General features: G+C 38.2%; 1 protein-coding gene across 1 annotated transcript; it reads right to left on the bottom strand.

Annotated features, from left to right (window-relative positions):
* Window positions 1-9432: 9432 nt before the first annotated feature.
* On the bottom strand, window positions 9433-11269 carry LOC109021205 (GDSL esterase/lipase At4g16230-like). Its single transcript, XM_019003801.2, has 5 exons — window positions 11019-11269; window positions 10756-10886; window positions 10113-10358; window positions 9752-10007; window positions 9433-9656 (listed from the first exon to the last, which is right to left on the bottom strand). Exons 1-5 carry the CDS (start codon window positions 11266-11268, stop codon window positions 9433-9435), a joined length of 1107 nt encoding a protein of 368 aa, XP_018859346.1. The 5' UTR covers window position 11269.
* Between the last annotated feature and the right edge of the window lie 195 nt (window positions 11270-11464).

Raw genomic sequence — 11464 nt, 5'->3', positions numbered from 1 at the left:
TATTGGAGAAATGCTAATTTTGTGCTCTGTTTACCCAGTTTGCTTGTTGCATCTATTCAGACCCATTCTCCTGAAATACTAGCATAATTGAGCAGTCTTGGGTTTTGTGGTTTGAATCAGCACATAAAGAGCATGCCTCTATTGCTTTCACGGCCTTCACTTTTTCCATCTCCATGACCTCTAATCTTCTAGTCAATGCAGCTATTCGGGCTTGAATGTCAATGTTCTCCTTCAACTCATATCTGCCCCCACCAGCAATAGCCCTCAGTAGCTATGTTGTCAATGAAATTCGATCAGTCTGAGTGTTCCATTGTTGTGCGTTCTCAGCAAGATAGTAAAAAAATGACAATGTTTCATTAGGTTACTTGCTAAAGAATTCTCCATCGCACATAGTCTGAACAAACTGTTTGCATTCTGGAGTAAGACCAGTGTAAAAATAATTCACCAGCCTCCAGGATTCAAAACTGTGATGTGGACATATGTTCACCAAATCCTTAAACTTTTCACAGCTGGTCTGGAAAGTCTCGTTAGATTTCTGATTATACTGGCTGATATATTCTTGTAAATACTGAGTTCTCTGAAAAGGGAATTTTTTTTGTAAGAACTCACTCTGCATATCAGACCAACTAGAGATAGAATTAGGCCTCAAAAAATTAAACTAAATCTTCCCGTTATCCTTTAAAGAGAAAGAAAATAAACGAATTTTAATAAATTCATTAATAGTAGCTCTATTGATAAAAGAAGTACAGGCCAACTCAAAATCTGTCAAGTGCTAATAAGGACTCTCAGAATCCATCTTGTGGAATTGAGATATCACTGATATCATGCCATATTTAATAGAAAAATTAGGTGGACTATCAGGTAAAATAATGCATGATGGTGTAGTGGTGCAAGTGCGCTGCAAATAATCCCTAAGAGTGCGTGGTGCAAGTGCAGCCATGGTTTGTTCAATTTCAATGTCCTCGTCTGTAAAAAAAAAAATAGAATAGCTATCTATCTCTGGACAGTGTATACTACTCTCAGTGCTCGATGTAACTCTAACTAACCTATTTGAATTATCTCTCATTCATAACATGAAACATCAGTCCAAATAGTATAAGTAAGGTTCAAGTGACTGCGTAGTAGGTGATAAGTGAAATGTGTAATCAGATATAAGATAGTGAAAGAAACATTTGAGATAAAAATAAAAATAAAAATAACAAGTTTAAATTTACGTCAAGCAACTATTCCCCGGCAACGACGCCAAAAACTTGACTCACTAAAAAATGAGTAGCATAAAAGCTATCCCAAATTTAGAAGGATGTCGTGTAATAATTAGGAATAAAATTCCTAAATCGTCTCATCGGAAAAAGTTGTTTAAAATCAAACTCGTGTAAAAGGTAAAAATATTCACAAAGAGAAAATAAAAGTTATGATATGTGCAATGAGCAGTAGAGTGCAACTGAAATGAAAAAGGCACTAGTCATGGACTAGATTCATATTTTTAGATTTTTGAGTGTCGAAATGAAATGTAAAAGACTAATAAATTGAAATTAACAATCAAAGAATCAACTAAGCTAAATAATCTTAATTAATCTGAAAATTAAACAATAAAACTAAAATTATTTAAGTCCTAATTAAGTTTGAATTAATCTAATATATAATGGAACTAAGAGATTAATAAAACTAAGCAAAGAATTAAATTAGATTAGAAAATAATTAACAAAATACGAGCTGAAAATTAAAAAGTCCCAAAATTAAGATTCTAGGGTTCATCCTTATATTCAAATCACAAATTCTCAAAATCAATTCATAACAATTGTAATTACTGTTAAATGAAAGCTTAAAAGAGTAAGAAAAATATCAACATTAAGTAAAATAAATTGCCCAAACTTCTAAGCCAAAAATCTCAAAAATACTCCACAAACTTTAAACTGAAATTAAATAAAAAGTAGGGAATGAAAAAAAACATGCCAAATGAATGGAGATGGAGGTGGCAAGCAGTGGAGGAGAAGGTTGGAGCGGTAGTTGGACCCCAAAGGAGTTCTTCAAGCCGCGACGTTACTCTACGTGCGTGTTCTGTCCGAATGAAAATCAAAGAATTCAAAACTCCATTTTTTACGTCCCCCAACCAAAGTGAAAGTAAAGAAATAAAACCCTGCTGCGTCGTTAGGTTCTTTTTCGAAAAAATCCTTCCTTTTTTTTTCTTTTCTTCATTTTCCGTGCGGTGTGTGTGAGTTTTGTTTCTTTTTCCTTTCCCGTATGTGTTGCCCAGCATGCATGTGTGGCTTTTTGAGAAACCCAGAACAAAAAACTTGCTACTTATTTTTAATTTTATATTTTCTCATGATTTGCATTTCTTAGCTTGAAAAAGAAAATAAAATAAAAATTAGAAAAAAATAAAATAAAATAAAATAAAAAGGATGAATAGAATAGTTGTACATGTGAATAAATATTGCCCAGTTAAATCACAAGTTATAAAAATTAAGCATTAACTATGCTATAAATCAATTTAAATCACAATTTGGATTTATGCATCATAACTATTTTTCCATCTAAAACCAATAATAATGTAATGAAATAAATAAAATATATTGATTCTAGATGTATAAAATATGTAATAATTCAGCTCAATCACGTGGTAGTTGGCATGTGAAAATCACGTTGAAGTTTGTGACAATCCCACAGACGAAGCCACTGTTAAAGACGTGTTTCACACTACCAACTACATGTACAACCTACAACAAATAAGATGGCAGTACTGGGTGCATGAGAGTACTCTTATGCTTAAGTTAGAGAAATGTTCTCATTATATGTATATGAATGAATCCCAATGTGTTACCTCCAGGTATTATTTATAGAAGTATGAAGATGTTGATAACAACTAACACTAGAGTTCATCTTAAATAACTCTCGAATAAATCAGTGGGATAACTATCCTGATCCATCAGAGATGTTATCTATTCTTTATGTTATTCACCACATGGTTAAAGATCTAATCTCTAGGCTTGTAGTGCTGATCCGACTCCTGAGGTCTCAAACTTGGGTCTTCCAACGCATGGGCTTATTTGCCTTAAAAGACCTAAATATCCCTTCCAACATCCAACAAGAGCGAGCTGAAAAACTAATTTCCATTGTTTGCTATTGTAACAATTAGTCACACGAATTAAGTTTTCCTCTCTCTCTCTCTCTGTGGAGGTCCCCACCCTCGTCCTAGTGCAGGGCTAATGGTTTTTTCCATTTCTCTGCAAATTCCTTTCCATGGAAGGAAATCTGGAAAACCTATACGAGAGACTGTCTCTCATAGAGCAAGAAGAAGATGCCATACTGGTGGATACACAGAAGCTGGATGATGCGATTATCAGAGGAGAGAAGTGCTTAATTCTAAAGTTGCTGACGGAGAGGTACTACAGCAAAGAAGCTTTTAAGGTGACGATGAGAAGGGCTTGGAAACCTGGGAAACGATTATGGTTTAGGGAGATGAATGCCTCCCAACTTCTGGTAGAGTTCGAAGATGCGAAAGACAAAGAGAAGGTTATACGGGAGGGTCCTTGGGCTTTTGATAAAAGCTTGGTGATGGTGAAGGAAATCAAAGCTACTCAGCAAGTACATCATATTCAGCTCACTGTGGCACTGTTCTGTGTAAGAATATATGGTCTCCCTTTGATAGCTAGAAATGAGTACATTGGAAATCTTAATGGGGGTTCTATCGGTAGAGTGGTTGAGGTGGATATTGATCAAAGGGAGATGAACTGGGGGGAGTATATGCGAGTGAGAGTAGAAGTCGAAGTAGGGAAGCCTCTACTTAGGGGGAAGAAGATGAATATAGGGATGGGTAAACTATGTTGGGTTCGTTTTGCTTATGAGAGACTTCCTAATTTTTGCTATTGTTGTGGTAAGCTGGGTCATAGCCATTGGGAGTGTAGGAGCTGGGCAGAAAATCAAAAGATGTTTGAAGAAGGGAGTTTCCATTATGGGCAATGGATGAGAGTGGAAAGAGGAGGAAACAGGAGGTGGGAACATCGGGATAGTAGTCAGAAGGGGAAAGGAAGGTTACTGAAGATAGTAGGGAAATGGAGAAGGGAGAAGAGGAGGCTAGAGGTCTGGCAGATGGGAACATGGAAACTAAAACTCACTCTGGGGTGCCCTCTAGTTTGGCTGTTATGGGAGACTTGGCTACTGGGAGTAAAGAAAATGAATCTGTAAATGAAGTTCTCGTAGAGTTGGCTAAGGGTAAAGAGGAAGAGCAAAGGCTCTCTCTGTGTCCTGAGCTGATTTCCACCATGCAGTCTGATACACAAGAAGGTGTGGAAAGAGTTATTGAAACTTGGGAGAAAAAAGAAAAAGGGAAAGAAATATGTACGGAGAAGCCACTAATCTCGCTAATTTACAAAACAGGGAGTAAAGGGGAGAAAAGATGGAGGAAAATACAAAGAAAAAAGGGTAAAGTTGTTGAGTTATCAATAGATGAGTTGTTACAACGGAGGAAAAAGAAGGGGGAGGCTTTGAAGGAAGATGATCTAGCAAGGGTGCCCAAACGTATTTAGGTGGAGAATGTAAGAAATGGGATTCGCGATGGGATGTGAAAACTGATATCGACAGAGGCTGGTTGTCAGCCCTGCCGGAAGCCATGAAAACATTGAGCTAGAATATACGTGGGCTTGGGAAACCACGGGGTATTCGAGCACTTCGAGACTTAGTCAAGAAGGAAGATCCTGATATTTTGTTTCTACAAGAAACAAGATTGACAGTAAGAGCTATGGAAGGGTGTAGGGTGAGACTTGGCTTTCCAAACTGTTTGGCTGTAGACAGTGTGGGAAAGAGTGGAGACATTGCACTATTATGGAGAGCAAATGTGGATTTGAAGATTGTAAACTACTCTAGGTCACATATTCATGCCAAGATTGTGTGGGGTGGGAACCAGCAATCTGAGGGCTACTTCACGAGGGTGTATGGCAATCTTGAAACAAGTTTAATGGGAGTTACATGGAGGTTGATAAAGGAGCTATGTAGTGGAGATGGAAAGGCATGGCTAGTGTGTGGGGATTTTAATGAAATACTCATGCAAAATGAAAAGAACGGTGGGAAGAGAAGACCTGAATCACAACTTGATGATTTTAGGGAGATGCTAGACACTTGTGCATTAAAAGATCTGGGGTATAGTGGTTCTCCTTTCACTTGGGGCAAGAATAAAGAAGGAAGAACAAGAATTTGGGAGAGATTGGAAAGGTGTTTTGCAAACTCAGAATGGATCCATAGGTATCCTCATGCTACCATAATCCATGGTGCTGCTACTTACTCAAACCATATCCCCAAATGGATAGAGCCTCATAAGGGTGTAGAAATTGGAAAAGGCAAGAGGATGTTCAAGTTTGAAGCGATACGGTTGGGAGAAACTGAATGTGATGACATTATTGAGGATAGATGGAAACATACTTCAAGGGGGGGGGGGGGTAAGATGGGAGAAGTGATGGATAAGATTGCTGGGTGTAGTCAGAAGTTGCAGGTGTGGAATAAAAGAAAATTTGGTAATGTCCAGGTTCAAGTGGCAAGAGCACAGAGAAGACTACAATATTTGCAAGAGAGGAGTCATAGGGGGAGCTCTAATGAGAATCTGAAGAAGGCAAAGGAAGAGGTACATATTTGGTTGGAGAGAGAGGAAGTGATGTGGAGACAGAGGTCAAAAGCTCTATGGCTGAAAGAAGGGGATAAAAACTCAAGATATTTCCACATGAAGGCCTCGCAAAGAAGAAGAAAGAATAAGATTGTGAGGCTGCAAGATGAGCAGGGGAATTGGCAGGAGGGTGAGGGGAAGGATAAACTTGTTGTTGACTATTTTCCGAAGTTGTTCACCACCTCAAATCCTAGTGGAAATATAGATTTCCTAAATAGTTTAACAGGCAGGGTTACAAAAGAGATGAATGAAGAGCTATGTGTGGAGTATACTGAGAGAGAAGTGGACAAGGCACTTGCTCAGATGCACCCCACAAAGGCCCCTGGTCCAGATGGGATGGCACCTATATTCTTTCAAAAATACTGGAGTATCATTGGCAAGTCCACTACAGAATCAGTTTTACAAGCATTGAATCAAGGTGACTTCCCACTTTCTTTAAACCACACTCTTATTACCCTTATTCCTAAGAAACATGACCCTATCAAAATTGCCGAGTATAGACTAATTAACCTATGCAATGTACTTTATAAGCTTGTCTTAAAGGTAGTTGCAAATAGGCTTAAGAGAATTTTATCTTTTCTTATTTCTGATTCACAAAGCGCCTTTGTGCCTGGAAGGCTTAGTTCAGATAATGTATTAGTGGCATATGAACTCACACATTATCTGAAGCAGAAGAGGAAATGGAAAAAATGTTACGTCTCTTAAGTTAGATATGAGTAAAGCCTATGATAGGGTGGAATGGAGTTTTGTAGAAAAGGTGATGGTGAAGATGGGGTTTGAGGAAAGGTTCATTAAGCTGATTAGGAAGTGTGTTCTGTCTGTTTCCTTTTTTGTTTTAATAAATGGTGTACAAAAGGGCCCAATTATACCTAATAGAGGGTTGAGGCAGGGGAATCCTCTATCCCCCTATCTATTTTTATTGTGTACTGAGGGACTGGGGGCCCTCCTTAAAACTACTAATAAGGAGTTCCAACTTGATGGGATAAAACTGTGTAGAGGGGCACCTTACATTAATCATCTGCTATTCGCAGATGATAGTGTAATTTTTTGTAAGGCTAATATGCAAGAAAATAGAAAGGTGCATAGGCTTCTAGAAATTTATGAGAATGCCTGTGGACAGAAAATCAATCAAGGAAAAACTGCTGTTGTTTTTAGTAAGAATGTCCCTGAAGCTAATCAGAAGGAAATAATGTTATTATGGGGTGCGGAGAGGGTACAGCAATATGAAAAATATCTCGGGTTACCTCCAGTTGTAGGTAGATCAAAGACTCGTGCTTTCTCTAACATTAAGCACAAAGTGTGGCAAAAGTTACAATGTTGGAAGGAGCAGATTTTATCACAAGGGAGAAAAGAAATCCTTATCAAGGCTGTAGCCCTTTCTATTCCTATGTATTCTATGAGTTGCTTTTTACTACCCGGAGGACTATGCTCAAAACTTGAAGCTTTGATGGCAAGGTTCTAGTGGGGCCAAAAGAAGGATGAGAGGAAAATACATTGGGTCAGCTGGGACAAAATGTGTGAATCAAAATTTAGAGGAGGATTGGGTTTTAGAGACCTTAAAACTTTCGATTTGGCACTGCTAGCCAAACAAGCATAGAGGATCCTCCAAGTAGAAGGCTCTTTGCAGCAAAGGGTGTATAAAGCCAAATATTTCTCAAAACGTAATTTGTTTGAGGCTGGTTTGGGAAATAACCCCTCCTATGCTTGGAGAGGGATATAGGAAGCTAAGAAGTGGCTAAAAGCTGGCTGTAGATGGAGGATAGGTGATGGGAAAACTGTTAAAATTTGGAAGGATCACTGGATACCTGGATATGAAACTCTGTGTACATAATCAGTGGAGGTGAGGGAAGATGAGCCAGTGGACCAATTGCTGAATTGTCAAACCAGGTGGTGGGATGTTGAAAAGATTAGAGCTCTATTTAATACAAAGATAGCAGAGGATACATTGAGGATTGTGGTCTGCCCAGGTGCTCAAGCTGATAAATGGATCTGGTTTCCAAAAAAAAATGGCTCTTTCAGTGTGAAGAGTGCTTACAGGCTGATTAGAGACAGAAATAAAGACAAGTCAAGGGAGTGCTCGAGTATCTCTAGACACAAGACTCTTTGGAAAGATGTATGGAAGATGCCTTTGCCAAATAAAATTAAGATATTTGCATGAAGAGCATGCAAGGAGGGGCTACATACACAACTTAATCTTGAGAAGAGAAGTGTTAAAACAGAAGGGAGTTGTTGTTTCTGCAAGGAAGTGATGGAAGATACCTCTCATGCTCTCTTTTTCTGCCCTGAAATCAGAGACTACTGGAAAAACTATGTTCCAATTGTGCAAACTTTGGATAATAAGATGTCTGTTATGGAAATGGCAGCTGCTGTGAAGGAAAAGGGATATGGGGAGGCATTAAATACTTTGTTTTTACTGGCATGGAGTTTCTGGTATAGGAGGAACAAGATGGTGATAGAAAGGAATTACTTTGATCCTAAGCAAGCTATTGATTATGCTTTAACAGTGCAGTCTCTGTTCAAGGGGGCCAAGGGATTTCAAAACTCGAAGTTCAAGGAGCTTTGCTGCTGGAAACCACCTGCTTTTGGTTTTTTGAAGTTGAATGTTGATGGAGCCATGTTTTTTTTACAGGCATAAAGCAGGAATTGGGGCAGTTTTGAGGGATGATAAGGGTGATGTAGTTTTGGCAGCTAGCAAAATTGAATATGAAGTAAATGAACCAGAAGACATTGAACTCTTGGCAATGTTTAGAGGCCTTCAAAATTGTGCAAACATGGGAATTCAGAGTTTGATCTTGGAGAGTGATAGCCTGTTAATGGTAAATGAAGTTAATGCAAGTGAGGCTTCTTTCTCTTTATTAGGAAATCTGGTTAGGGAAGTGAAGATGCTAAGGCTCTATTTGAGGTATGCTTGGTTCAGCATGTGAATAGGGCAGGGAATGAGGTGGCACACAAGCAAGCTCAAAATGCTTGAAATGTTGAAAATTTAGATATGTGGTGGAAAAATTTACCTGAGTTTGTAATTCAAGCTGTATGGCTTGGCAAAAACTTGTAATGTTTCCTTTTGATAAATGAAAGTGTTTTATGATAAAAAAAAAGAGAGAAAAAAAAACACAAGAGAAAAGTGAGAAATTATAAAAAATTATTCCCAGCATAAAATATATATCTAGTGTCTGCAAAACGATCAAATAATAACTCCAGTCGGCACATAATCAAAATTTAGTCACAAACTCAACTATGGTGTATACTCTTGCCGACCAAGTCTAATGATCATTTGAGCATGCCTAATTTCTCTTATACTCTTAATATTTACGTACACGTGTCTAACTGACCATAAATATGTCATGATCAGTTATGTCTACAGGCGGAGAGTCTGGGAAGGGAAAGGGGGGGAAAGGATCTGCTCAAGAGAAAAGAAAAAAGAATTTAATTGACGTTGCACACCACATCAGTTTGTGTGATTCCTTTAGATCCTAATATTTCTGATAAAATAAACTTATAATCCTACTCCTTTTGCACCTGCATGCAGGCAAAATGCCCACCCATCTCAAGTGTTAGCTCTAGCCCAAAACTACACAACCATGGCAAACATGTACTTCCACTTGAAACAGAGAAAGATGTGTGTTGGATATTATAAGCTTGGTAATCACTATTCTTGGGGGTACTTCGACTATGATAAATTTCTAAAAAGGATGGCCCTTTTATTGTCATTCAAACAGTACAAAATCTCCTACTAAATCTTGCTCAATTATCCTCTGAATCCGTCCCAATAAGTCATTAGATCACAATTCTGCCAGTTGCCTAATATTCATCGGAGTTATGTCATTAGAATCACCATCCATGAGACGCATGGCAATGATGACATTGGCAGCATCAGTAGGATGGTATGGATCCCAGAACACATACTTTGATCTATCCATACAAACTTGTGATGAGGGACCACATGGGACCAAGCCCCCAAATCTCCCACTAAAATTGCAGCATGCGAAATTGGCATTCTCAAAATCTGTTAAACAAAACAGGAAGTGTCGGTTCAGGATAAAAAGTGCATGTTCAAGGTAATCTAATGTGAACTTGCAGTAAAATCTACAACATACCCACCATATGATATGAAGTTTTGCAGGATATCAGCTACAATGTGGTAGACATCTGCATAGACAAATTTGGATCCCTGAAGATTTGTGCTGAGGTCTGTGATAAGGCTTTTCAGCTGTGCATTAAATGATTGAGCTAAATGGTTTGGAAAATCGACACAATTGTCTCCTGCAGTTGGATTTAGATCTCTCTGATATGGTATACACCCAATAGGTCCTACATTTGCCACAACAATCTTTCTAGCTCCCAAATCATAGAGTCTCTAAATCAGAATTAGACATGTTAAGAGTATATTTCAAGTGAGCTGTTTTTTTTTTTTTTGGACAAATTTGACTTGATTGAACATGCTAGATTCCTGAATATTTACCGTTAGTTGTAGTCTGTATCTGGATATCATGGTGCCAACAAACACTTCTGGAGAGACCAGCTTCTGCTCAGCAGTTGAAATGACTGGTGTTAGGTAGTTATTGATGAAATCGTTCGAGCCAATTGTGACTGAGAAGAGAGCTGTTCCAAACAAGTTCAGGGCCGCAGGAGCACCAATGCTCCCTATTATATCTTGCCTGGTATTTGCAAAATCATCTAGCTGTGCGTCCAGGTTGATTCTACCTCCCTATTCATCTCAGGCAAATTTACACGTTAATGTAAAAGTAAAGCTATAGATAGCTGTACATCCAAAACATTGGAGACACTTGCAGGGCATTTCAAAGTCTTGATTTTGAATTATGTTTTCAACAAAGATATGACAATTAATTTCGACATTTGAAGGGTTCAATCGTTTAGTTTTACTTGGAAGTTTATCGCTTTAGCTTCTTCAATGATCATTGAACTGCTTGGGAGGGGGGAGAATAGCATTATGAACATCCAGTGAGAAAGAAAAGAAGTCTTCAAACTCAAAGAAACTTAAAATGTTATCAAGTCATTCACATGAGTTAAAACAACCCATTATCAATTTCAGTAGAAATGAAAACACTGATGAAATTACTGAAAAGAAAAGAAAGAAACCTTACAAAGATCTTTCCAGTCTGATTAAGAATACCACCCCCGCCTGAAGCATAATTGACACCCTGCAGAACCACAGATCCTGTTGTAGTGGGAGCCAAGTAGGGAGGAGTGAAGTCTCTGAAACCCAATTCCTGACCTGGTGAGAAAATTTTGATGAATGATGAAAGAAACACAAGAAAACACACTATGAGCAATTTACATAACATTGCTACAGCCAGTAGTTTATGGGAAGTTTCACTAAGCAAAGAAAAGGAGTACCAGTACTTGCCTATGATGTCGACAATTGTTCTTCCATTTGTGAATCTTCCAGTAGGCATTCCAAAATCAATCCCATTGGGAATAATATTCGCCCTGGAGAGTGTTGGAATGTAGTTATTGTTCCCAGCCTCAACCAAGGAATCCCCAAAAACAAAATTAGCAGGAACAGTCTTTGCAAAGCAGATCCCAACCAGGATAGAGACTATCAATATGCCCGGCATGATCCGATCAATGATTTGGTTATCCAACACGAAACCCATTACAAGCAATACAGATACCATAAATCTATTTATAGATGAGATCTTTCAGTTGTAAACTTGTTGGGCAGTTTGAGCGATGCCTTATCCTCTAACTGCAACTAACAACCTATAAGAGGCAAGAGAAACTATTGAAGAATGTAGTGACTAAAACAGGTCATGAAAACTCAGTTGGAAAGCCAATCAAAAAGGATATGTA

The sequence above is a fragment of the Juglans regia genome, chromosome 7, assembly GCF_001411555.2.
Source record: "Juglans regia cultivar Chandler chromosome 7, Walnut 2.0, whole genome shotgun sequence".
Lineage (NCBI taxonomy): Eukaryota > Viridiplantae > Streptophyta > Magnoliopsida > Fagales > Juglandaceae > Juglans > Juglans regia.
The sequence above is the reverse complement of the archived record's forward strand: the minus strand, read 5'-3'. Positions and strand labels throughout refer to the sequence as shown.